Source organism: Paecilomyces variotii (genome assembly GCF_004022145.1).
Source record: "Paecilomyces variotii strain CBS 101075 chromosome Unknown C8Q69scaffold_2, whole genome shotgun sequence".
NCBI classification, from domain to species: Eukaryota; Fungi; Ascomycota; class Eurotiomycetes; order Eurotiales; family Thermoascaceae; genus Paecilomyces; species Paecilomyces variotii.
The window spans coordinates 3018352-3042875 of NW_021167141.1; the positions used below are offsets into that span (position 1 = coordinate 3018352).

Below are 24524 nucleotides of genomic sequence, written 5' to 3' on the forward strand. Positions count from 1 at the left end.
CTGCTAAGGGACGAGCTCAATAATAAGAGTCTGAAGGGGGACTTACGCTTTCGTTCTAGTTGTTTCTCTTGCCCATATTGGATCTCCTCTGGGGTATCCACATTTTCAGCATCTGCCTGCTCCTCAGTCAAGCTCTCAAAAGCAGGGACCTTGATAGGCAGGCCCCCAGTGCCTTCTCCTTCGAGACCAGGGCCAAAGGGGTTGTTGAGTGCTGCTTCGCGAGTGAAGTCACTTTCCAGATACCACCACATAAGCCAAAGAAAAGCTCTAGCACGGCTCTTGCTGCTCAGAGTAGCCCGCATGACCAGGTCAAAAAAGTCGCGCGGAGCGAAGAAATGTGTCTCGGATATCTTTGGGGCATATTGCGACAGGACAAAAATGAGGTTGACTGGATTTGTGCGAGGAACTGGCACCCGCTTGATCTTCTCGATTGTGTTCGGCTGATCCGTATCTTCAGAAGCACCTTTAAGGATGGACTTTAAGCGCGGGGCATCCTGCAGCTGCTTGTAGGCGTTGGGGTCCTGGTGCGCTTGAAGCGAGGGAATCGAGTGGTAGGTCCGTAGCTGCGCTCGCATTTCGGGGAAGACTATCAAAGGTCAGCTTCGTATATCGAGCAGAGCAGTCTGATCCATAGAGGATACGCACAGTTGAGAGTCGTGTTCATTCTCCCAAAATTGACAAGCAAACAGACCATGGCCATGCTGATGGCCGCTTGCTTGTCATTCTGTAGCTTGTCCTTGAGAATCTTGCTGGTTTTGCTGCTTTTTGCCATTGCATCGATGTAGATATCCGCAAAATCCATGCCTTTGCGCCCGTCGGACAGACGAGTGAATACAGGCGTCCTGTCCTCGAAGACCAATTTGAGGAACTGGTACTGAATGTCTTTCCGCCATAGAGGGATACCATCCTCCTTCTTGAGATGTCTGATCTTGTTTCCAGAGTACACAGAGCCTATAGTCCCATTGGCCTGGCGCCTGGTGCCTACGGTCGCGCTGACCGTCGTGTGACTAGGCTGTTCATCCTGGGCCTCCGACTGCGCAAGCGACTCGTCCGCGGCACTGCTGTCGACTTCGGCCATGATGGTAAGATCGTTCTTCAACAGACAAGATTAGGCCTCTGAGCTCAGGATACAGACAGCAAATTCGATGTAGCGGCGTGCCAGCGCCAGGAGTGTCAGGTTCGGGATCGACCAGATGGACGTTATGGACGTGAAGGACGGGGAAGATAATCGCGACGAGGAGGTACTAATTGGAAGGAAGTTCGGACGCGAACCAACTCAGGAGATCCCGGAGGAAGAAACGAGATGGTATTTGCTTATCCTAGCGAAGGGAGACGCTGAGAGAGTCAGGATCAAATTTGATGTGAGAGCAGAAGGTGGTGTCCCTGGATTTCTTAGAACCGCGTGGTCACCTCGATCGGAAGAGCCGCAGTCCTGGTTCGAGTGCGGATCGGAGGCAGTCGATCCCGCTGAGCTTCGATGGTTACTGTAACTAGTCAAGTAGAATACTTTAAAACACGCCGCCTAAGTTCCCGCTCAACACTTCATGAACCCTGTAGGTTTTGGATCGCCTCTCTTTTTGACTATTGAAACTTGATAAATAAGGATGAGGCTCCCAGAAAACCTGCAGGTGTTCTCCGTCAGTCTGCTCTGCATAGTCACTGAATGGGACATTAGTGAATCGCACGGTTCCATTCCCGATGAAAAGGGCTAGTTAGTTACTCTGACATTTGTATCAAGGCTGGGAAATTCTTTCCTACTACCAGGTGCAAAGCAAGGAAGCTAAGCGCGACGTTCGAGAAAACAAGTCTTGGGAGTCACGCCGTACAACCTCCGCTTGCAAATAGGCTACTGTGAGGTCAAAATTCATTTAAAGCGTCAGGACTACTAGAGACAGTCACTGAGCTACAGAACATCTACGAGAGGAACTATTTCTTGAAGTATCGCAGATCTTTTGCGTGGATTGAACTTCAGTTATGATAGATACTAAATAGAGAAACTTTTTTTGAGAGCTCTCTCCTCTTCAGGCTTCGAGATCTCCAGGCTCTCATGAGCCACGCCATCAAAGGGCCATCTCCAGCGTCATGCCTTCGTGTCGAAACCTGCTGCTGACATGAAATAACTATGATGTCCGTGCACCAGAAAATTAAGAAGCATCAGCAAAGCAGCTTTCTCCAATCCTCCACGAGTCCGAAATAAGAAACAGATCCCATCAGATGTTTACCCCACGGACCCCAGTGCAGAGAACTTTTGTGGTTGAAGCAGCTCAAGCTAACGCCAATCGCAATGCAATGAATCCAGTCTATACCACCTCGTGCATCACCGATGCACATGCCGTATCTGCCGAAGAAAGCCCACGATCGGTTTCCTCCCTCCTGCGCTCGATGACTGCGCAGGCAAGAGCAACCATTCAAAAGCCGGAGAACATACAGTGACACGAAAGCCGGAGAAGAAAGCGCCGTTTTTTGGTAAAAGCAAAAAAAGTAGGTGGCTGTGTCGAGAGAAGTGCAAAGGAAACAGAAAATAGAGAAGTCGAGAAGCCCGCCATTAGATACCTGAACTCAAGAGATCTATCTTGCGAGACACGGTCGATGCAGATGGAGGCGCACCGAGCACATGAAAATCATAAAGCAACTTTTCAAAGAAAAGCCGACAAGCCCGCCCGGCGCGTCGTGCAAGTGTGCCCCAGTCTTGGAAGCTCAACAAAGTATGGGTATCTGATGAAAGCGGTCATAAAAGAAAGCCAGTGCTGTCTATGATATTCATGCAATGCCGATATGAGGTGTCCTGGACCGTTCAGTCACGATCCATGGACTGCAGAAGATATCGGACTGCACCGAATGCCCATCTCTAAATCAGTGGAGCAAAGGAAAAGAGAAAAAAAAAAAAAAGACAAAAACCTCGAGAAATACTGGATACAAGCAGAAGCACATCGAAATAAAACAAAGCATGAGGAAATTCGTCGCAGTCGTGACAAAGCCGGCCTCGGACGAAAGAAGAAGCCCGAAGACACTGTTCTGATCGTATCCGTTAAGAAATGGTAAGATAGCAAGGAAACAATCAGACTCATTGGCCTCGTCAAGAGACCACAACTGATTTACCACCAGGAAGAAGCGCCGGTCGGGCCAGAGGGGTTGCCATAACCGCCGCCGTAGCTACCACCTCCGTATCCGCTGTACTGAGGGGCACCACCGTAGCCGCCTGCGCCGCCGCCGCTGCTGTAGCCACCAGGGCCGCCGCCAAAGCTGCCACCGTAGGAGGGAGCACCACCCATGCCACCGCCAGTGCGACGGACATCACGGGTCGCGTTGCTGCCGCGGCCACGGCCTCCACGGCCACCACGGCCGCCGTATCCGCTACCCTCACGGGCAATGTTCTCCAGGAAGGAGGGAACCTCCTGGTTGGCCTCCTTGAGGAGGTCAATCAGGTCGCGGACGACACCACGGTTGCCACGGTTGAAGAAAGCAGTAGCAATACCAGTGTTACCAGCACGGCCGGTACGACCGATACGGTGGACGTAGTCGTCAATATCGGTAGGCAGATCGTAGTTGACGACATGAGTGACGTTGGGGATATCCAGACCACGAGCCGCAACAGCAGTGGCAACCAGGATCGGGCAGCGTCCGTTACGGAAGTACTCGAGAGCACGCTCACGCTCACGCTGGGTACGGTCACCGTGAATGGCAGTCGCAGGGAAGCTCTGGTTGATGAGGAAGTCGGACAGAGAATCGGCCATACGCTTCGTCTCAACGAAGATAAGCGTCAAACCGGTAGTTCCGTGTGTGTGAAGGATATCAAGCAGGACGGAGCGTTTGTCCTGGTCCTCGACGTACTCAACGCGCTGGGTGATGTTCTCAGAGGTAGATCCAACACGACCAACGGACAGGAAAACATAGTCCTTGAGGAAATCACGGGCCAGCATCTGGATGTCGCGGGGGAAGGTGGCCGAGAACATCAGAGTCTGGCGGGCGTCGACAGCAGGCATATCCTCACCCTCAACGATACGACGGATCTGGGGCTCGAAACCCATGTCCAACATGCGATCAGCCTCGTCGAGAACGAGGTACTTGATGTTGACGAGCGAGATACGGCCACGCTCGATCAGGTCGACCAGACGACCAGGAGTAGCAACAAGCAGATCACAACCACGCTCGATCTGGCGGAGCTGAGAACCGATGTCTGCACCACCATACACGACACAGGGGCGGACCCAAGAGCGGTAGGCGAATTTGCGAGCCTCATCGTAGATCTGAGAGACTAGCTCACGAGTGGGAGCGAGAATGAGAGATGTCGGGTAAGCCTTGCGCTGACGGCCGTAGCTGAACTGTCCACCAGCCTGAGGAGCCGGGGAGGGACCGTTCTTGAAGGCCTGGGAAAGGATGGGGAACAAGAAACCACCAGTCTTTCCGGAACCGGTCTGGGCGCAGGCCATCAGATCGCGGCCGTTCATCACAATCGGGATCGAGTACTTCTGGACGGGCGTAGGAGTCTGGTAATGGGCCAGAGCGATGTTGGAGATAAGGTGGTCATCCAGAGGCGGGTTTGTGAAGGTGTTCACAGGCTCTGGGACATCCTGACCGGATGCCTCAACGGGAATGTCGTCGTAGTTGGCGAAGTTGATACCCGTCTGCTGCTTCGAGGGATCGTTGGGAACACCGAACAGCTCGCGCTCTACGCGGGGGTTGGCAGGACCGGGGATGTGCTTGCCATCGCGCCACTGACCGTCTCCAGATCCGCGAGCACTGCTTCCGCCGCTGTAGGAGCCTCCGTGACCATGACCTCCGTGACCTGGGTTTCCGTAAGCATTTGGATCGAATGTGCGGCGTGGGCCATCAGGGTTATTCCAGTTGTTACCATTGGGTCCACCTCGAGGGGTAAAATCAGGAGCATTTGCCCAGTTGCCGCCGCCGCGTCCAGCGTTTCTTCCACCCCAGGCTCCGCCGCTGGGAGCGGGAGCAGCACCGTCCATGCCCATGGGGCTAGGGCCGGGGTTGGGGCCAGGGCCGCCGCGGCCACGCAGGTGCGGCGGGATGTAGGCAGCACGGCCGGTGTTGTTGTTGTGAGGCGCGTGCTGAGACTCGTTCAGAGACAGGTTTCCAATCTTCAAGCTGTCGGCCATATTGAATGTCGAAACGGGTTTCTGCTGAGATGAGGCGAGAATGTTCAGTCTTTGCCTTTTGGGATGAGAACGAGATGGGTCTTGCCTGCTGACGTACAAGTTGAAGAAGTTTCAAATGAGTTGATTCGTGGGTAATCAGGAGATAAGAAATCTGCAGATGCCTGAAATCGTTTTAAGAGCTCGTCGTGAACACTTAACGAAAGTCCGCAGGCGGGCGAATGTGTTGATGATATCGAGATAAAAAAGAGAGCGACGAAAAGTCCGTGTAACGTCTCAAGTCTCTCTCGGGTGGCGATCGAAACACAGAAAAAGACCTTCAAGAGAGACCAGAAAAAAAATCTCTCCAAAGATCTAAACTCTATGCCTGCGGAAGAAAAAAAGGAAAGAGAAAAAAATGACAAGGTGGATTTTAGATAAAAGGAAGAGTTATGGAGGAGGTTGAGGGGGTTGTGAAGGGTTTGTGGGAAGGAGGAAGAGATAAAGAAGGGAGGAGGCGCAAACCTAGGAGGTTTTAAAAAAATGGCGAAGGCAACAGGCGGTCCGTCGTGTGCTGGGCTGGGCTGGGCTAGCCTGGGGTTCGCCTTCTCCCCGGCCCTGTTTGGCTCACGGCCGCTTAGAGTCGAATTTTGCACCCGCGGGCGACGCTGGGTCTTTGGATCAACCAACATCGTGCCCTCTCGCTTGCTCTCTGTTCCCTCTCTGGTCCACTTCTTTGGCTCTACTGGGACTTCCCTTCCGTTGGCAAGACACATCTAACAGGAGAAAAAAGTGAGAATAAAAGCTTGTCGCCACCCGAGAGGCTAGTCTAGTCATCTTTTCCACTGCTCTCACTAAACCGTCACTGTTAGTGTCTGGTCCACCAGACACTTCCTGATCTCCAGTCAACGAGGTCTACCATATACTCGAAACAGTCAACTACATGCACGGCTTGTCAGTAGCAGTCTCGAATCACCTTCTTCGGTCGAGACACTGCTTCGTCGGGACCGTTGATAGCCCGACATTCATCTGGGAAGAGTTCACGAGTGGCCAGCCCTTGCTTTTCAGATCTTCCTAGGACATCTTGTCGTGGCTTGCTGTGCCTGAATAGACGCAGGATAGTCCAAAGTCTCGTCACCAACCCTGATTAACATCATCGCTGGGCTCTTTCATCTTTCCCTCAACTCCTGAATAGACCACTACTGTTACCAAGCGTCTCACATCAGAAATGTCTAATGATCGCACGGCATGGCGTAATGTCTTTATCTACGACGGTTCGACTGGCACCTCTCTAGGTGGCGTGCGTCAAAATGGTTCAATAACTGAGGCCGTCTTCCTTTGGATGCTCACCTACGTCCTGATACCTTCAAATCACGCACTGCGTGTTATATCACGGACCACTCAGCAACCGCTCTTTCCCACGAACAGTCCCCTTCGGACGGGGGACTACGACGTCTACTCAGCTGCTGGTGTGTATCTCTTACATCCAAATATATCTATATGACCTTTTTTTTTTTTCGCTAACCATAACAGGCAATTTTACGCTGACGGATGAAGTCCCTGCTTCACGAATTATCTCACACAGCGTAAGCGGTCGAGAAGAATCTTTTCGCGACGATGTACGTAAACGAGATCAAGGATGTGTCTTATCCGGCACCAAAAACACAATGGCGTCTTTCGGCCAGTGGCGCGGTTTTGAAGCCGCTCATATCTTTCCTCTAGAGAAAGAGCTTCTCTGGATAAAAGAAGATTGTCAGCGGTGGATCACGGATATAGATGACGAACGCGATACCAAAATCAACTCGCCCCAGAACGGCCTACTTCTACGAGCTGACATTCACTCTCTGTTCGACGATTATCTTGTCTCTGTAAACCCCGACGTGAGTGACCTCTTAGAGAATTAACATTCGTCTTCATTACTAAGATTGTCTTTCTTTTGAAAAGGATAACTACCGCATTACAGCATTTAATACCGACTGGGCAGGTCTTGATGGAAGGATACTGGACCCCGCGTGCCGCGACCCTGCTCATCCTCACCGTGCATGTGATGAGTTGCTCCGATGGCACTTCAGACAGGCAGTTCTCGCTAATATGAAGGGACCTGGAGAGCCTATTTTTGAACACGACTTCCCGCCGGGGACTGACATGGTCGGAGAAATACGAGAAGGCCCTAAAGCACAGGAACGCTTTGAGCTGGAGCTTGCCTCAAGGTTGTATGGTCATACAACAGACTAAATCCCGTTACGCCTAAAGCCCGTTGCTGCTTAGTATACAATTATTAATTAGCTTGTATAGATACCTAAATTACTGCCCACATTGATTCCTATCTTAGACAATGGCCTCCGATGTCATATGGTAGTATCAGAGTAGTTATCACGTGATACAAGCAAATCGCCACCCTCGATGTGGCGATGCCGTGTGGCCAGGCGGGTCGATGATAGTTTACCCCGGTTGAGGAGACTTCTCGATTGTTCGGAACAAAAGATTAGCGCCAGGGCTCCTATCTTATCAAATAATTAGAGTAGATGGCTCGTGTCAGTTTCTCTACCATAGACGGAGAAGGACATCCAGTTTCTAGACGGAGTGTGAGGCATAATCTATTCTTGTGGCATAACTCGACAGGATAACCCTTTCTAAACCATGGCCTTCTCTTCCTCCAGTGACTTGTTCACAGAGTTGCGGCGTCTGAGATACACAACGACAAGCGCCACAACAGCAAGCAGTACAGCAATCTTAGTGAAAGGTACAGGACTCTCCGTCTCTTGGACGGGCGACGTCTGTTCTCCTGGCTTCTCTTCGGAACTGGGTATTTCTTCGTAGTCTTATGTCACAAGCGCAATATATCAGCGATTCCAGAGCAGCAAGAGATGGATCTCAAAAAGGTTTAGAGCTCATTGTGGCTACCTTTCTCGGGCTCAGACTCCATCTCAAGTTCACCGCTCTTGACGATCTTGACCTCCTCGGCGGGCTTGTCTCCGGCGCCCTTGGGGACATTCTCGATCTTGTCGACAACGTCGTAGCCCTCAAGGACCTCGCCGAAGACGACGTGACGTCCGTCGAGCCAACTAGCAGGAGACATTAGGGCTTTCGTCCAAAGCTGCATAAGCGCCATGCGGAGTACTTACGGGGTGGCAACAGTAGTGATGAAGAACTGAGAGCCGTTGGTGTCCTTTCCGGCGTTGGCCATGCCTACACAAAGTCAGTATGTCGACATCATCTGTGGACGTGCAAGGGACATACTCAGGAGACCCTTCTTAGTGTGGCGGAGCTTGAAGTTCTCGTCGGGGAACTTGGCACCGTAGATGGACTTTCCACCAGTTCCTACAGATCTGTCAGTATCTATTTGACATCGTAGAACTTTAATAAGGAGAAGGATTCCTACCATCTCCCCGGGTGAAGTCACCGCCCTGGATCATGAACTGCTTGATAACACGGTGGAAGGTAGATCCCTCATAACCGAATCCCTTCTCGCCAGTAGCCAGAGCTCTGCACAGCGTACCAGTCAGTGGTTATCCATTACGAAATCATATATAGGCGAAGAAGATTGTCATACCGGAAGTTCTCAGCCGTCTAGGTAGTAAAGTAACCGTCAGCATATGATACGGAAGTAGACACTGATGTCGCCTTGCTTACCTTAGGGACGGTCTTGCCGTATAATCCCAGGACGATTCTTCCCAATGGCTTTCCACCGTGCTCAATATCGAAGAAAACCTGCAGTAAATCCCGTCAGCACATAGCCTTCGCTATCGATAGATCTTCGAATTCAGTGCCATACCTTGTTCGTAATCTTCGGTCCGCGAGGCTGCTTCGTTTCGTCCGCCTGAGCCAGCGCGAAGCCGACAACAAAGACGAGGAAGAACGAGAAGAAAAGCCTCCTGAAATTCATTTTGTTTCTCAATTGGATTCCTCAACCGTAGGAGGGAATCGTCTGAGGTGGGAGATATCGGGAATAATAGATAGAGGAGCACGGCGGTAATCAAGCCAGCTTGCGCGTAAAGTAGTTATGCAGTAGCTTAGGACAATGAAACGCTCCCCAGACAAGGGGTGGGGTGGTAATTGCAATATACTGTTGCAATGAGGTGTATATTATTAGCCAATGGTAAGTCGCAAATCCAGGCGTTCACTGATAATTACGTGATAGATTGCCGTACCAAAGAATGTAAATTACCAATAAAACGCGCAAAAATGCCGCACTCCCAATCGATGCTCGGCAGAACTTTATTGCGGGCTGATTTCTTCCGCGCTCCGCAACATATGGTGAAGGTCCGCATATCGAAGTGTCGACTGCCAGATTCGGGCATTGCCAACGCTGTAGCAGCCAGAACAGTCCGTATCTCAGCCAGGCAAGATGGTAAGTGGTACCTCAGAGGTTGCTCAATCTCTTGAAGATCGCATAACTAACACGAACTAGGTCTTCATTCTCGGTGTCAACTTCCCTGAGCGGAACCTCGTCAAGGCAAGCATATATACGCACTCGCCCATTAGCGTCGACCACAGGAAACCCAGAATTGCAAACTAACCGTCGTTTTTCGCCCATGTACAGAAGTCCCTCGAGTCCTTCTTCGGCGTTGGTCCTCAGCACTCCTCCCGGCTCATGTCCCGCTTCTATATCCACCCGACGGCCAAGGTCGGCGAGCTCGCCAACAAGCAGGTGCTCGAACTCACAGCGGCGCTATCGGAAATGAAGATCGAGAACGACCTCCGCAGACAGGTGTTGGATGATATCAAGCGATTGAGGGATACCGGTACTTACCGTGGCCGGAGACATGCCCTGGGATTGCCGGTCCGCGGCCAGAACACGAGGAACCAGGTGCGTTTTGAACCACAACTTACTCCTGTCTCGTATTTGGTGGGCGTCTGGAGTTGCTAATATTGGAATCGCTTCTAGATCAAAACTGCTATCAAGCTCAACCGTGTCGAGCGACGACTGTGATATATACGCTTTTTCATTGTGGGGAAACATCGGAGGGCGTTTATCTTATTATTTCCTGCTGCTGGTCATCGCCTCAATTCCTTTTATAATGTACAGTATTTGTATCACGAAGCTCGAAGAAGAATAGAGAAGGAAAAAGGATAACACTTTTTCTCAATCAAATCTTGCGTCATCAGTATCAATAGATACATTAACTACAGCATGTAGACCATGAAACAAACGAAGTTCTATGACACCAATCCAATGTACACACGAAGACAAACTAGATGCACTTTTCTTTTCTCATTCCCAACGCCTCTCTGCTCTATTCTCATTTCCCAGTGCTACCATTCGAGGAGAGCACGCCCTCCCCGCGGTTGATCTGGATTCTCTTGTCTTCTCCGGCACTGACGATGCCTACTGTCTTGTCCCAGCAAACGCTGAACACCTTGACACCCTCGCCTCCGACACGCTTGGAATCGGCCTTTCCTTCCTCTTCCAAGCTCTTTCGCGAAATAGTATAAATGCTCTCGCCAACAACGCCATCCTTCTCCGTCTTGGTAGATCGAATATCCCAGATGCGACATGTACCGTCATGACTACCACTGATAAGGCCGTACGTGCTGTGAGGGTCGCGATGGAGAGATACAACGGCATTGGTGTGCCCTCGTAGCGTCATAGCTGAGATTGTTGTGGCAGATACACGAGGATCGATAAGAGTGATGTGGCGGGCAGACGTTCCAGCCGCGAGAAGATGAAGGTCAGGGAGATGCTCGAGTGACAAAAGGGAATGGGACGTCGAGCGCGTATCTACCAGTGCAGAGGTAACCAGATCCCATGTACGCAATGAGTGATCCCATGATGCAGAGTATCCGACAGTCGAGTCTTTTGCGTCGAAGATAGCAGCCGATACTGGTCCAGTGTGACCAGACATCAAGGAAAGCGGTCCGCGCTGTGGGGTTGTCACAGAAGAGTTCAACTTCCGGCGCTTTGAGCTTCGAGCAGCGTTAGACGGCAACAGGTTCTCCGGAGCAGCTGGTGCGTCCGACTTCTTCGTCGACCAGAATCCAACGGTGTGGTCCGAGGAAGCAGACAGAATGCGGTTCGAGGGGCCATGCACCGCCAACGAGTTGATACCTGATCTATGCCCATATAGATCTAGTTGTGGAGAAATCTTTCCAGAAAATCCATCTTCTTCGGCATACTTCCACAATTTCACCGTCCGATCCAAGCCTGCGGATGCGATCTGAGTTGGCGACACGAATTTTGCCGCCTTGACGGACGCTGAGTGACCGCCATCAGCAACGGAGGGAGAGACCGCGATTGTCTGAGACGACATATTCCATATCCGTAGGAGACCATCGTAGCTTCCAGAAAGAATCCTTTCTTGTCCTTGCGAAACCTGAGCAGAAGACGTCCAGGATGCGGCCGGGGCAGTCGTAGAAAGCACATCAACGGAGCTGACCCAGTCATCGTGTAAAAAGGATGCGACATGGAGCGGAGGCACCAGTGCCCGCACATACTCGACTTCAAGAGTGGTTTCAGCAGAGATGCCGTTCGCAGTTAGGTATTCGTCGATCGATGTGCGAAGATACGTCCCGTTGACCAAGAATTCGAAAGGAACGGGTTTCTCGTTACTCAGCAGGTTATTCACAAGGGTCGAGAGCGCATATCTTCGCAAACCTGGAATATCACTTTATCAGCATTTGATTAATAGATCGTTCATGGTTTAGTCGCGGTTTACCTGTGGGCACAAGAATAGATCCAGTATTTTCCGGCAACGCAAATTCAGCGTCTCTGGTCGTTAGCTGCAAGCGCACCTGCCTCTGGGCAGGCTGCGCAGATGCTGTAATTCCCTCCATAATTGCCGCAAAAGGAGCCGACAGTATATCTTCGTCCTAAGGAAATCCAGTATGAAAACTGAAACTGCCGCGGCGTCTACTACCAGAAAGCTCGTGAGGAAAAAATACGGCGACCGGGGCGGCCACTTGTGCAACGGCGGTCCCGCGCCGATTCGTTCAATCTATTATTTACTCTTTTAGAATAAGAAGCCAAAGTCAACTGAGTTGCTGAGAGCATGTCCCTCGCAAATTGTCTTTCTGATGAATCATGACATTATAATATCCTAGTGGACCCTAGTAGTAGACTATTTTGAGTCGACCCATCATGACCTTCGAATTTCCGCAATGGCTCTTCGTCGATGTTCTGATTCGGCAAATAAAGCCTCTATCAGATCGATCACTTCTTCGGGCGAAAATTCCAGTCGCAATTCGCCCTCGAGCCAAAGGAACTTGATATCAGCAAGTGAACTTTCGAGAATATTGATCAGATACTGGAATTTCAACCAGTTTCTGACGTAGACTGCTGTCATCGGCACGGCTTCAGTATCCCCACTAGTTTCGGGCATGAAGAGAGCTTCGAGTGTTGTGACCTGATTGCAAAAAGACACTAGCCTCTGGGACTCTGGCTCCGAGATATCACCAAGGTCTTCAACATCAACAATGATCTTGTTGATTACCGTCGAAAGTAGCGAACCCACTGACTGAAGGAGCGCTGAGTGTGAAAGTATTGATTTCCATTCTTTGTAGACGTCCCGTATTCGATCAACAGTCGCGCTGACCGCATTTTCACATTCACCAAGGAAAGGCTGCTGGGAGCAGTTACCGAATCCTTGGGCCCCATCAAGCAAATCTATGAGGATTGTGCGCTGTGTCTGCATCTCTTTGCTGTATGATAGTTTGCCGAATTTCTCAAGCCCATCGACATCGGAACTTAGCCTGTTGAATTTACGTTCTTCCACGATGTTCCGTATCTGTTCCGCCAGGAACATGCTATCGTTATAAAGATACATGTGACCTGCGTTCAGCTTCAGGGTATAAAACGTGGGTGCCGTGGCTCGGAACATAGCCAGAATTAGAGTCGGTAGAGCCAAGAGGCCAGCTGCTGACGAAGCGACTCGAGATGTGGTAAACCTAGAATATTGTGAGTTACAATTCACGTTGCATGATACTGTGGACTTACTCTTCTTGCGATAGATTGTGCGAGTCGGTGATTTGTCGCACAACAGTTGCAAGAATCGAGTCGGGGATATCTGTTACCGTATAATATTCTCTCAAAGTAATCTCCCGTTCCGCAGGAGCATGCTTATCACTTCTCCCGTTAACCTGCTTTAAACTTGCAGCAGTGGGAGGCGCTTGCATGCTTTCACCCTTGTCGAGTTCTTGTTCCTCGTCGTCGCCCCAACCCCAGGCATCTTCGGCCTCATCGTCCTCGGGGGACTCTCCCGCGATAGGCTCGTCAACTTTTGTATCACCATCATCTTCATCCAGACCCCAAGCGCTGACGTCTTCCTCATCCTCTGCGCTATGTTTTGCATTTGCGTCGTTCGTGGCCTCTTCATTCTCATTTTCCCAACTCGCATCCCAATCATCCGTTGCACCGCCTTCCAGCAAGGCTTCGTTTTCGCTCGATACCTTCTCCTTTTCCACCCTCTCGACTTTTCTCGTCGTGCCTTTGCTATCTGCCAAAGCTTTACGAACCTCGTCAAGAGAGCTGACTCGTCTTCTCGCAAGCCAAAGTCGGGGGGCTTGATTAACCCAAGACACAAGTTCTGTTTGACCATTCCATCCAAACTTCTCTATAGTTTTAGAAAATTGAAGGACACGCTCCAAAGTGTCTTCATAGTCATGCAGACCGTCTAAGTCAGTAGGTATAGACGGCGAAAGCCAGGATGAAATAAGTTGTGAGCTGATGGTAGGGATGACTATCTCCGACAACCGCGCCGATATTGAAGTTGGCAGATGCTGCTTTAGATACCCTAATACTCTGGCAACGCGCTCGAGGACCTCCGCGATGGGTGCTGTTGAGAGGGACTCAAGAAAAATACCAGATTCCTGCACAGAGACTGCGAAGCTCTTTCCTGGAAGACTTGGAAGTAGTATCAGATTGAATATCGATGCAAGTAGATCCTTTTGAAAGGAGTCATTAATCGAATCGAGCATGTTCACTCGGGACAGTGCGATAATAGTAAGTTCCAAGGACGCATCTACCTTTGGTCTTAGTCAATGATACCTGGTATAAATGAAAGAAGCCATTACCTTTTTGATCCGTTATAACTAGTCGGTGATTTTTCTTATCGAATTGAACCAGCGAATCCCAGCGCACACGCAGAGCCTCTATAATCGATCGCCGCAGTCCGTTAAGACCTTCGTAGAGTATAGCCGTCACGTTACTGTTCTTAGGGAAGGCGACCTCTCCCAAGGCCTTTTCTGTATCCTCCAGCGACTCAATTGCAGCTATAACGTCTCCCTCCGCAAGCGAGGTTCGGCCAGCATCAAGGCGACAAGAAAGCTTGTGCACTTGCTCCAGTGTCTCTGTCAGAGCTTGATTGAAGGCTATTTCAGTCTTCAACAGCTCAACTTTAGCTGTGGCGTCTTCCACTTGTAGCTGGATCGGCCTCGTGTTTTCATGTTGCGCGACAATTTCCCGGGCTGTCACTCTCGATCGTTCAATATCCGCATGTAGCTGTCTGGCTTGAGCAATCCACCCGTCTACGTCGGAGGCGTTTTCTTGACTTAGGGAGCAGATTTCTGTCTTTTTCAGGAAATACGAGTAAAATCAGCAATAGATCCGACACAATGGATATTCTTCCTCACCTCCGCTTGCTCTCTGGATTTCGATATCCGCTCCAATTCGTCTCTAACGGCAGATGAAGGGAACTCAGATGCCACTACATCTTCCGATTCTGGATATTTCCCCTCGATCACAAAATCAAGCAGCGCTTGGCACAAGTCGCTCTCTGGAGCTTTCTGCCCCATGTCGACGCTTGTCGAGTCAGCACAAGCTCTCCGCGCTTGCTGGACACACCAATGATGGATAGCTTCAAACGACTGTCAAGTAGCTGCAAACAAACCCTCCGGAACTGAATATAGCATGAATCTTGCAGGAAATTGCTCAATGTCACCGCTTGGACGCGATTGAAAACGAATACTTGTCGCTACGGTCGACAACATTTACTACTGAGCTGTCAACGGCGGGATGCGCTCATGCCATGTGACTTGGCGCTACCGCCTAGGAATGGCCATCAGCCATTGGTCCCTTCTTTTTAAAGAAGACTACCACGCACAAGGCCTCTATTATATCAATGGACGCGGCAATTTGACGCCTTGATCGTATAAATCTATGTTCTAAGTTCATAGGTTATACATATTCTCCATTGGCTCTGTGAGTGGCGGGGGAGAACGTTGATTCGTCCTGATGCGTCTCAAGTAACGTTGAGTGAGCCTAAACCCGTTTGAAAAAGTCAATCACAACCACAGGAACTGAGGGATCATTGCCGGAGCTATACGCTATATTTGAAGCTCCAGCTTGAGAATCCCACGGAAAGATCCATCGTGCTTTGTCTACACTCTGTTAAAGGACTGGTACAAGTCACTTCGACTTCGTCCAGGTGAGTAAGCGTCAAAGGTGAGGCTTATGACGCCTAATTTCCGGCCCCTCATCTACGTCAGATTTGTCTGCACCCTGAGTCTGGAGACAACTTGAGGAATTGCATGCATGTTGATATACTCTGTTCTGCGTGAATAATTTGCTTCGTTCCCTGTGCACTCAATAAGTAGATATGGACATGGTCCAGTTTCAACCCCGTTAGATGTGTGTTCAGAATCTTGCAAATCTGTTGCGGGGTCTTCTTTGTTACTGCCTTGCAACTATCTCCAGTAAAAGGAGCAAGAAGATAGCTGACACCGAGTAGGTATTCCAAGCTGCAGCGGGGTTTAATCACTAAGTTCGTGGGACTTACTGCCCTCTCGCTCTCATCTTTACTCAAGATGCCTGCTCCGGAATATAAGAGCTATTTTAAGCTACTTCAGAAGTTCAAGCCAGACTATTCTCCTAGCGAGTTCACCCAGTATGAGTCTGAGAGAACCGGCATGAGGGTGGTCGTTATCGACCAAAAAGGCCCTAAAGTGACTGGCTATTTTACACTTGCGACCGAGATCCATGACGACTCCGGTGCTCCTCATACCCTCGAGCATTTGTGCTTCATGGGATCAAGGAACTACCGCTATAAGGGGTTCCTTGACAAACTTGCAACTAGGGCATATTCGAATACAAATGCTTGGACGGCCACCGATCACACCGCCTACACACTCGATACTGCTGGATGGGCTGGCTTTTCCCAGATCCTGCCAGTATATCTCGAGCATGTGATCGCGCCTACCCTTACTGATGAGGGATGCTATACTGAAGTCCATCATATCGATGGTACCGGACACGATGCCGGGGTGGTATACTCGGAAATGCAGGGCGTCCAGAACAATGCCGCGGAACTTATGGACTTGCGTGCTAGACGATTGCTATATCCTGAAGGCGTGGGGTTCAGATATGAAACTGGAGGAATGATGGAACAGCTGCGCGTACTGACTGCTGAACGAATTCGCCAATTCCACCGTGATATGTACCAGCCCAAGAATCTCTGTCTCATAATCACTGGCGAAGTCGATCACGAAGATATGCTTCGGACGCTAGATAAGTTTGAAGACGGCATTCTCGATATTATCCCTAGTCCACAGGCTCCCTTTAAGAGACCCTGGGTTGAGTCTCGCCAGGCCCCGGCTCTCCCACAGTCTATCGTCGAAACCGTGGAATTTCCTGAGGACGATGAATCTTCTGGTGAGATTGAGATAAGATTTCTGGGCCCAGACTGCACAGATCCAGTACAGAGTAAGTCTCTTTTTTCCCCTCTTGTGGAAATGTCGCTGACAACAAATAGCTGGTGCCGTGAATGTTATGCTCTTGTATCTGGCAGGTTCTTCGGCTTCTCTTTTGGAGAATGTCCTTGTAGAAAAGGAGCAAGTTGCCAGCGCCGTCTACTATTCTACCGAAGATCACCCCAGCATTGAGATCCGCTTCACCTTGACCAGCGTTGCCACGGAGAAGCTGGCTCAGGTGGAGAATAGATTCTTCGAGGTCTTGAAAGATGCCATGGAGCAAGAGCTTGACATGAAGTATCTGCATGAATGTATCGAGCGCCAAAAGCGTAGCTGGAAGTTTTCCACAGAAAGCTCCGCGACATCTTTTGCCGAATATGCCATTTCCGATTTCCTGTTTGGCAAGAGAGATGGTTCCACCATGCTTGATGTCGCAAGTTTGAAAGAATATGATACCTTGGAGAAATGGAGTGAAAATGATTGGCGCAACTTCATCAAGAAGTGGATTTCCGATGCACCGCATGTTTCTATCCTGGGTGTGCCATCAGCTAAGCTCTCTGAGAAGCTGAAGAACGATGAGGAAGCAAGAGTCGCAGCACAGAAGGAGCGATTAGGACAGGACGGCCTAAAGAAGCTCGCAGAGAAACTTGCAAAAGCTCAAGCAGAAAATGACAAAGAGATCCCCCAGGAGATGCTTGCTAAGTTCAAGATTCCGCCTACGGACTCGATCCATTTCGTGGAGACGACAACTGCTCGAGCAGGGGCAGCATTAAAAGACGGACGACCAGATAACAAGATCCAGAAGCTAGTGGACAGAGACGGTTCCGACTCTCCTTTGTTCATTCATTTCGAGCATATTCCAAGTAGCTTTGTCCAGCTTTCTGTGCTTATATCTGCCGAGTCTGTCCCTGTGGAGCTTCGCCCCCTACTCGCTGTCTACATTGAAGCATTCTTCGGTCTACCGATTTCTCGAAATGGCCAGGTGATTGATTTTGAACAAGTTGTTGTTGGACTGGAAAGAGATACCGTTGGATATTCGATGGAGGGCGCCCGAAGCTTGGGCAACTCTGAGATGTTACGCATCTCGTTCCAGGTCGAAGTAGAGAAATACAGCACTGCCATCAACTGGTTGAAGGAGCTAGTCTGGGATTCGATCTTTGATATTGACAGGCTCAAGGCGATCACAAGTCGACTTCTGGCTGATGTTCCGGATGCCAAACGCAGCGGAGATGACATGCTTGCCGCGGTTCATGTCATGGTCCATTATGCTGCCGAGTCTATTGTCCGGGCGAAAAGCACTCTAGTAAAAGCTCGTTATCTGAAGCGTATCAAGAAGCTTCTCGCTACCCAGCCAGAGCTTGTCGTCTCTCGCATGGAGGATATCAGGAAGTCTCTCTTCCGCTTCGAGAACTTCCGCGTTCTGGTGATCGCTGATATTGAGAAGCTTGCCAACCCCGTCTCATCCTGGAAGCCATTCGTGAACAAGTTGGAAAGAACCAGCTCCGTCAGACCTGTGACAAACCGGAGAGCTCTGCTCAGTGAGGCTGGAAATAACCTTGGCAAATTATCGTATGTAGTGCCGATGCCTACCATCGACTCATCTTTTGCGTATGCAACGGCTAGGGGTCTCGATTCTTACGATCACCCGAAGCTCCCAGGTTTGCTGGTGGCACTTGCTTACATGAATGCTGTCGAAGGCCCTCTGTGGGTTGCGGTGCGCGGAACAGGTCTGGCATACGGAACAAGCTTTGCCTACAACATCGATACAGGCTTCGTCCACTTTGACGTATACCGCTCTCCAAATGCTCACAAAGCATTTGAGGCAAGCAAGAAAATCGTCGGCGATCACGCATCTGGCGCCACTCAATTCGATGACATGATGCTTGAAGGTGCAATTAGTAGCATCGTGGTCAGCTTTGCCAATGAACAAGCCACTATTGCCAGCGCAGCACAAGGCAGCTTCATTCGGCAGGTGATTCGGAACTTACCTAGCGACTACAAGGAAAATATTTTGAAGAAAGTCAGCGCTATCAGCACACAGGAGATCAATGAGGCGCTAAAGACTATCATCATGCCCCTATTCTCTCCCGAGACGTCCAACATCGTGATCACTTGTGCTCCGATTATGGAGAAGGTAAGACAGACCCGGCCACCTCCTTAGTTTCATTCAGTGCGTACTAATTCTCCTTTGCAGACCATCAAGGAAGGTCTAGAATCTTCCGGTTACAAACCCGAAGTGCAACCGCTCAAGTATTTCGAGGATGATTACGGCCTGAAGGTCGGTGATGACGATGAAGAAGACGATGATGATGAGGATGAGGATGAGGATGACGAAGAGTACGAAACTGGTTCAGAGGAAGGAGATGACGATGAATCCGAAGCTTCTGAATAGTTGACATAGAGTGTCCCTCGATAGATAGTCCGATGAACTTTGTCTGATCGTTCATCAATGCATTTCGTACGTCCTTTCTAATACAGGCCAGCGTAGGAAGTTCTGATGTGCTATCTAGCTATTCTTATATTACAGGATTAAGCCTATTGCGCTACCTGCCGTTTCATTGTCCGATTTTACGAGGCTAAAACCGATGAACACCAGTTCAGTATTCGAAAGAAAGCTGGCCTGAGGGAATGCGGCCAGCAGCTTCCTGCAGAATTCCATCCACTCGCATCACGTCCGCATAGCTACATGGCTGGAATGCAGCGGTGAGGTCTGCTATCAGCATACGTTAACTCCAAGGGCGGCTGTATTGTGCTTAGGCAGACTCAAAAGGCGCGATGCTTCTGCCTCAGGCGTCAGTCCGCTCATCGTCATGGTCATTATTGCCTAGCTTTCTTACTCTCTTTCCATTAAAACTTCTTTCCCTCATCTCATCCAATTGTATTACAGTCCGATTCCAGGATAACCCATTCGCAATCAAGCTTGCCAAAGGGCGTCTCTCCCCTTAATACATCAAATAGGTAGTTGACGCTTTTCCTAGTGAACAGTTCACAACAATAAGTACGTTTTAGCAACCACGATGGTTAGCTCATTCAATCGTCTTCCACTGGACGTGTGGATCATTATACTTCGATACGCGCCAGATCTTCCAACGATATATAAAATTTATCTGTGCTTCCGCGAATGCAAGTGCAGCTTTTAAAATCGACTCACCTCATATTTTGAATGCTTCAATAGAGCGCTCAATCCCAGGCTTTAAGCATGAAGCTCGTATGGTTGCTATTCTAGGCACATTTTTAGCGTCATCATCAAATTCCACCTTCGAAAGCCTAGTCCATGCGTACAAAAGTCACCCGAAAGAAGTTCTTTCAACAACTCCAGCATCTTGTGCATTTATGAGAGGAACACCAGGCCCTCGCTACCTAGTGTTAACAGCATACCGTATAGAGACTCTTCAACATATATGCTTCATCTCTCTTCTCCATAACATCCATGAAGCTTTATGGCCCGTTCTGCCTACCGTAATACAGAGATTCATAATGACTCCATCAAAAAGTCTAAGGCTGGTATCGATTTCCAGGCTGTTGCATGGTGGTCTTTGTCCGGGGTTGAAAAGTCGCGAATTACGCGGGCATATTGGAATATAATTATTTATTGGAATATTCAGGAAATCTGTCCCGATCTGACGACAACAGATGATGGTGATTTTTCAAAATACAGGGCAACAATCAAGCGCATCGATCCATATTTTCGACCGTATTCATGCAAGAGGTTTTCAACGAATCCAGTTGAAGAGATGAAGTGTGTACTGGCCGCTACTCGTGATTTCTTGAGCTTTCCTCATGATTCGCGCTTATTTACTCCATTAACGATTCGCCAGTCTTCTAAATTCGGGCTTGAGAAATGGGTATTTACTACTGTTTTTCAAGAAAACCCGTGCGGGAGGTTTGAAGAACGAAAGCCGGTCAAGGGGTACAGACTTGGATTTCATATCGTTGCTTGTTTGAAGAAAAGGAGAAAACTTGCAAAGGAATTTTCCTCAGGCCATTCAAATTCGAAGCCGGGCCACGACGATCAATTTATAGACTACCTTGGAATATGCATCTGGGACAAGCAACGACCTGATTGGGTTGCATTGGGATCAGTATTCTATTTGAGAAATACCCAGGTCCGTGTCTGGACTCGTTCTAGGGCTATTAGATGACCCCAAGAAGCAACTGTTATACTTTTAAATACAGCAAATACCGACAGCAGGATGTATACCCACGATAGATAGTTGGACTACCACAACCTTCGAAAGACTTGGAAGCCCGTATGCGAGAATGCGAGTCTTACATCTAGTATAATAGTACCATGATTCTGATGACTCTTTGATCATGACGAATTGGAACACATGATTTGTCTATGATAATCCTCTAATGATAACATAGCCGTGATTGACTCTGCCGACTCTCCTGCTCCGAGAATAAAAGGCTCGTTTGCAACGTATATGCTACCGATGGAGGTAGTCGCGTCAGGGGGTAATTCCAGCGTCATTGGGATGACAATGGTTTATATCCATGGCTTCAATGGGGAGTAACTCGGAGCTTACTGCACAGATCTATAGGAGTCATCATACGGTAATAGGGCATTTCACCAACCACATACTCTTCTAACTCTGAGACATCGAGCAATATAACACACAAAAAAGTAAACTGAAAGATTATATACACAAATACCTCTTCTTTGTTCGAAGTATAAGGAAGGCTGTGGATTATTTTCTCACAAAACTTGGTCACATCTTGGTTCGGCCAGATGAGCGAGTCATAACGGAGAGGAGAGTAGAAATGAGTACATAGTAACGAATCAAGATCGTGAAAGGATCTGCAGGGTCCTTCGTAGGACTATGAGGTGGGCGCTGAGATTATTATGTGAGACAATCTAGCATCGTCTTATGCGAGAATTTAAGGAATATAAAATATATATAATTCGAGAAATACCCGCGCGGAATGGTACTCAAGTTAGTAATGATGCGCGGAGAATGAGTAAGTACAACAATACATCGAATGCTTTATGTGAGAAGTCAACAGTCTTCCTCGTCCTTGAAGATTTCTTCCAGTGCAGCTGAATATTATCTAGAGTCCTAGGATACGTGAAAAGAAGCCAGAGTTGCGTGGAACAAAAGGTTCGTGAAGTTCCACTCATTCCTGTGCTACCTGGTTGTTCCGCTCCACCAAGAAGCCACTTCGCCCCAACGCTGACTTACGCGCAGGGCGCGACGATCTCCATCACACCTCAGCGAAAACATAACTGTCCTCGCCCCGACAGTTAAGTAACGACGACTTTGAGAGTGTCGTTGCTTCGAGACGCTCAGATATGTATATTCTCGAGGTGAGATTCTCATTGGAAAGCTGATCTGTGAAGATCTGGCTAACGTGTTATGCTAGCAACTGGCGCGGCTTCTCGACCGCCCGCTCTTCCCATGGAAGAGCGTCCTGGTTGGATTTTCATTAGGACAGTTTGTTCTTGAAGGACTGCTGTCTCTTCGTCAGTATAAGGTTCTGCAGCAGACCAAGCCCCCGAAGGTGCTCGAGGGCGAGGTGTCGCAGAAGGTCTACGATCAGAGTCAGGTATGGGATCCAGGAAGCCTCGGAGTCGTGCCATTCGAGCTGGATGTTGGAGGTTTACTGGTGATGATACTAACTATCATTGAAAACAGGCATACGGTCGCGCAAAAGCCAAGTTTGGATTCATCTCCGGTCTCTACGGTCAAATTCAAAACCTCGCCTTCATCTACTACGATGCCCTGCCTAAGATTTGGGGGTTCACTGGTCTCTTGCTTGCACGGTACTTTCCCGATCGATTCCAAGGTGAAATATCACACACGCTACTGTTCTTCTTCGCCTTCAATATAATCACCACCCTCTTGTCGCTTCCCGTATCGTACTACAACACCTTCGTTCTCGAGGAGAAGTTCGGTTTCAACAAGCAGACAGTCAAGCTCTGGGTGACGGACATGCTTAAGGGTCAGCTGCTGGGTATCGTCTTGGGTGGCCCTATCATCAGTGCTGTGCTCAAGATCGTCCAGAAGACGGGCAACTCGTTTTTCTACTACCTCTGGCTCTTTGGTATTTTCGTCCAGGTCTTCGCTATCACCATCTACCCTATCGTGATCCTGCCTCTGTTCAACAAGCTCTCGCCCCTGGAACCCGGTGAACTCAAGACTGGAGTCGAGAACCTGGCAAAGAAGCTGAGCTTCCCCCTCCAGGAGCTGCACGTCATCGATGGCAGCAAGCGGAGTGCTCACAGCAACGCCTACTTCTACGGTTTGCCTTGGAAGAAGCACATTGTTATCTATGATACCCTTATCGAGAAGAGTGAGCCGGAAGAGGTCGTTGCTGTCTTGAGTCACGAGCTTGGTCACTGGAGCCTGAGCCACACCACAAAGCTGTTTGGTATTGCTCAAGTATGTGTTCAACAACTAACTGTGCTCGTATCCCATTTGCTAATTATGATAGTTCCACATGTTCTACATCTTCGCGCTATTTTCGGTTTTCGTGAACAACAAGTCATTGTATCAAGCATTTGGTTTCCACGATGAATATCCTATCATGATTGGATTCCTCCTCTTCTCCGATGCTTTGGCACCAATGGACGCCGTGGTCAAGCTCTTGATGAACATTCTGAGCCGGAAGTTCGAATTCGAAGCTGGTATGACTAATTTTAGCTTCTTCTTCACTCCCGTTCCCCTAGAACTATGCTGATAGACAACAGATGCCTTCGCAGTCAAGCTCGGTTACTCGCAGGAACTTGCGCGATCGCTCCTCAAGCTCCAGATTCAAAACCTTAGCACCATGGATGCCGACTGGATGTACGCTAGTTACCATTACTCCCACCCCATCCTTCCCGAGCGACTCGCCGCCCTTGGCTGGAAGGGTGGAAAGGTCACCAGCGCCAAGAGCGAAGACAGCGAGAAGCCCGTCAAGGCTTCTGATCGTGAATTGTAAACGGACATTGTGTGCTTTTATCTAGTGGGTGTTAGGGAGCGGTTGCTTTGCGGATCGAGGCTATTTGTACGTCTAATATAGAACGTAGAGATTGAATGATGAAAAGAAAAGGCTCCTTACTGACTCCCAAAACGCCATGCCCATTTTTTCCCGGTCCCATCTAAACGATTTTTTTAAACCCCCATGCAAACACAACATCTACAACTGTAGATACCGAACCCTTTACTCTTCCTGCTCAGCTCCCTTTGCTTTTGCGCGCTTCTCGGCCAGTCTTCGCTCCTTCTTCTTCCGTTTGCGTTCTTCCTTATCGACAGCAGGCTCCTGGGAGTCCTGCACATCCATCTGATCGTTCTCCTCGGCCTCGTATGCGTCAGCTGGGCCCCCTTCTTCATCCGCTTGCTGCCATTTCTCCTTGTCCACCCAACCCTCTTTAGTACCATCTGCTTGCTCTTCTGTCTGTGGCTCTGTTTCCAATTTTGCAACTGTCAGGTCCCTCCCAAGAACTTCACCAGCCAGACCGGCCTGTACACGCTTCAAATTGTGCAGGATGAGGTTGGGAGCTGCAGAGGTCGTGCGAGAGACGGGACCACGTTCTGAGATAACTGCATTAGGCTGGAGGGCAGGATCCGTATTGGCGCGGTCGAGGTAAGCGGCGAGAAAGTCGTGCGCTGCGGATTGCGAAATGGGCTTTGTGGAGAGGATGGTGGTAGGAGGGAGAGGAGAAGGTCCTTGGGTCGACATTATGTGATGTTGAGATTCTCTAACTATGCGCTGCTTGTGCCTTTTTGCAAGATATCGTGTCTTTCGACGAGAGTATGTATAGGTGGTGTCGGAATCAAATTTTGTTGCGAAGCAAAGAAAAAAAAAAGAGAAAGTTCCGACTTC

General features: G+C 49.4%; 9 protein-coding genes across 9 annotated transcripts; 4 read left to right on the forward strand and 5 right to left on the reverse strand.

Annotated features, from left to right (window-relative positions):
* Positions 1-2868: 2868 nt before the first annotated feature.
* C8Q69DRAFT_458300 (putative ATP dependent RNA helicase) lies at positions 2869-5580 on the reverse strand. Its single transcript, XM_028629978.1, has 2 exons — positions 5215-5580; positions 2869-5138 (listed from the first exon to the last, which is right to left on the reverse strand). Exon 2 carries the CDS (start codon positions 5115-5117, stop codon positions 3096-3098), a length of 2022 nt encoding a protein of 673 aa, XP_028487914.1. The 5' UTR covers positions 5118-5138; positions 5215-5580; the 3' UTR covers positions 2869-3095.
* Positions 5581-6097: 517 nt separating this feature from the next.
* C8Q69DRAFT_165237 (HNH endonuclease-domain-containing protein) lies at positions 6098-7623 on the forward strand. Its single transcript, XM_028625713.1, has 3 exons — positions 6098-6562; positions 6627-6973; positions 7038-7623. The coding sequence occupies exons 1-3, from the start codon at positions 6322-6324 to the stop codon at positions 7326-7328; spliced, it is 879 nt and encodes a 292-aa protein (XP_028487915.1). The 5' UTR covers positions 6098-6321; the 3' UTR covers positions 7329-7623.
* Positions 7624-7977: 354 nt separating this feature from the next.
* Positions 7978-8979, reverse strand: C8Q69DRAFT_398668 (putative peptidyl-prolyl cis-trans isomerase; the record flags this gene model as incomplete). The annotated part of the gene is made up of 7 exons (XM_028627811.1): positions 7978-8158; positions 8219-8282; positions 8334-8414; positions 8476-8579; positions 8647-8663; positions 8727-8804; positions 8869-8979. The coding sequence occupies 7 exons, from the start codon at positions 8977-8979 to the stop codon at positions 7978-7980; spliced, it is 636 nt and encodes a 211-aa protein (XP_028487916.1).
* A 365-nt stretch (positions 8980-9344) lies between these two features.
* C8Q69DRAFT_458309 (40S ribosomal protein S13) lies at positions 9345-10175 on the forward strand. Its single transcript, XM_028629979.1, has 4 exons — positions 9345-9444; positions 9505-9549; positions 9637-9903; positions 9982-10175. The coding sequence occupies exons 1-4, from the start codon at positions 9442-9444 to the stop codon at positions 10024-10026; spliced, it is 360 nt and encodes a 119-aa protein (XP_028487917.1). The 5' UTR covers positions 9345-9441; the 3' UTR covers positions 10027-10175.
* Positions 10176-11909, reverse strand: C8Q69DRAFT_458312 (putative microtubule associated protein). The gene is made up of 2 exons (XM_028629980.1): positions 11750-11909; positions 10176-11688 (listed from the first exon to the last, which is right to left on the reverse strand). Exons 1-2 carry the CDS (start codon positions 11865-11867, stop codon positions 10337-10339), a joined length of 1470 nt encoding a protein of 489 aa, XP_028487918.1. The 5' UTR covers positions 11868-11909; the 3' UTR covers positions 10176-10336.
* Positions 11910-11964: 55 nt separating this feature from the next.
* Positions 11965-15006, reverse strand: C8Q69DRAFT_458315 (Centromere/kinetochore Zw10-domain-containing protein). The gene is made up of 4 exons (XM_028629981.1): positions 14661-15006; positions 14103-14598; positions 13027-14050; positions 11965-12977 (listed from the first exon to the last, which is right to left on the reverse strand). Exons 1-4 carry the CDS (start codon positions 14820-14822, stop codon positions 12170-12172), a joined length of 2490 nt encoding a protein of 829 aa, XP_028487919.1. The 5' UTR covers positions 14823-15006; the 3' UTR covers positions 11965-12169.
* A 511-nt stretch (positions 15007-15517) lies between these two features.
* Positions 15518-18919, forward strand: C8Q69DRAFT_165493 (Metalloenzyme, LuxS/M16 peptidase-like protein). The gene is made up of 2 exons (XM_028625714.1): positions 15518-16728; positions 16778-18919. Exons 1-2 carry the CDS (start codon positions 15834-15836, stop codon positions 18874-18876), a joined length of 2994 nt encoding a protein of 997 aa, XP_028487920.1. The 5' UTR covers positions 15518-15833; the 3' UTR covers positions 18877-18919.
* A 2664-nt stretch (positions 18920-21583) lies between these two features.
* Positions 21584-23756, forward strand: C8Q69DRAFT_458330 (CaaX prenyl protease Ste24). Its single transcript, XM_028629982.1, has 5 exons — positions 21584-22023; positions 22080-22262; positions 22352-23098; positions 23151-23343; positions 23407-23756. Exons 1-5 carry the CDS (start codon positions 22009-22011, stop codon positions 23637-23639), a joined length of 1371 nt encoding a protein of 456 aa, XP_028487921.1. The 5' UTR covers positions 21584-22008; the 3' UTR covers positions 23640-23756.
* Positions 23498-24465, reverse strand: C8Q69DRAFT_165538 (hypothetical protein). The gene is made up of 2 exons (XM_028625715.1): positions 23760-24465; positions 23498-23660 (listed from the first exon to the last, which is right to left on the reverse strand). The coding sequence occupies exon 1, from the start codon at positions 24378-24380 to the stop codon at positions 23862-23864; it is 519 nt and encodes a 172-aa protein (XP_028487922.1). The 5' UTR covers positions 24381-24465; the 3' UTR covers positions 23498-23660; positions 23760-23861.
* Between the last annotated feature and the right edge of the window lie 59 nt (positions 24466-24524).

What these genes read in the sequence shown, in the direction of transcription:
- C8Q69DRAFT_458300 (XM_028629978.1), bottom strand. Translation starts at nt 5,117, where the DNA reads ATGGCCGACAGCTTGAAGATTGGAAACCTGTCTCTGAACGAGTCTCAG.
- C8Q69DRAFT_165237 (XM_028625713.1), top strand. Translation starts at nt 6,322, where the DNA reads ATGTCTAATGATCGCACGGCATGGCGTAATGTCTTTATCTACGACGGT. An exon ending in CGACGTCTACTCAGCTGCTG is followed by an intron (nt 6,563 to 6,626) that starts GTGTGTATCTCT and finishes TAACCATAACAG; the next exon opens with GCAATTTTACGCTGACGGAT. An exon ending in TTGTCTCTGTAAACCCCGAC is followed by an intron (nt 6,974 to 7,037) that starts GTGAGTGACCTC and finishes TCTTTTGAAAAG; the next exon opens with GATAACTACCGCATTACAGC.
- C8Q69DRAFT_458309 (XM_028629979.1), top strand. An exon ending in CTGAGCGGAACCTCGTCAAG is followed by an intron (nt 9,550 to 9,636) that starts GCAAGCATATAT and finishes GCCCATGTACAG; the next exon opens with AAGTCCCTCGAGTCCTTCTT. An exon ending in GCCAGAACACGAGGAACCAG is followed by an intron (nt 9,904 to 9,981) that starts GTGCGTTTTGAA and finishes AATCGCTTCTAG; the next exon opens with ATCAAAACTGCTATCAAGCT.
- C8Q69DRAFT_458312 (XM_028629980.1), bottom strand. Translation starts at nt 11,867, where the DNA reads ATGGAGGGAATTACAGCATCTGCGCAGCCTGCCCAGAGGCAGGTGCGC. An exon ending in ATCTATTCTTGTGCCCACAG is followed by an intron (nt 11,689 to 11,749) that starts GTAAACCGCGAC and finishes GTGATATTCCAG; the next exon opens with GTTTGCGAAGATATGCGCTC.
- C8Q69DRAFT_458315 (XM_028629981.1), bottom strand. Translation starts at nt 14,822, where the DNA reads ATGGGGCAGAAAGCTCCAGAGAGCGACTTGTGCCAAGCGCTGCTTGAT. An exon ending in AGTTATAACGGATCAAAAAG is followed by an intron (nt 14,051 to 14,102) that starts GTAATGGCTTCT and finishes GACCAAAGGTAG; the next exon opens with ATGCGTCCTTGGAACTTACT. An exon ending in CACAATCTATCGCAAGAAGA is followed by an intron (nt 12,978 to 13,026) that starts GTAAGTCCACAG and finishes ACAATATTCTAG; the next exon opens with GTTTACCACATCTCGAGTCG.
- C8Q69DRAFT_165493 (XM_028625714.1), top strand. Translation starts at nt 15,834, where the DNA reads ATGCCTGCTCCGGAATATAAGAGCTATTTTAAGCTACTTCAGAAGTTC. An exon ending in CTGCACAGATCCAGTACAGA is followed by an intron (nt 16,729 to 16,777) that starts GTAAGTCTCTTT and finishes GACAACAAATAG; the next exon opens with CTGGTGCCGTGAATGTTATG.
- C8Q69DRAFT_458330 (XM_028629982.1), top strand. An exon ending in AGGTCTACGATCAGAGTCAG is followed by an intron (nt 22,263 to 22,351) that starts GTATGGGATCCA and finishes CATTGAAAACAG; the next exon opens with GCATACGGTCGCGCAAAAGC. An exon ending in AGCTGTTTGGTATTGCTCAA is followed by an intron (nt 23,099 to 23,150) that starts GTATGTGTTCAA and finishes TAATTATGATAG; the next exon opens with TTCCACATGTTCTACATCTT.
- C8Q69DRAFT_165538 (XM_028625715.1), bottom strand. Translation starts at nt 24,380, where the DNA reads ATGTCGACCCAAGGACCTTCTCCTCTCCCTCCTACCACCATCCTCTCC.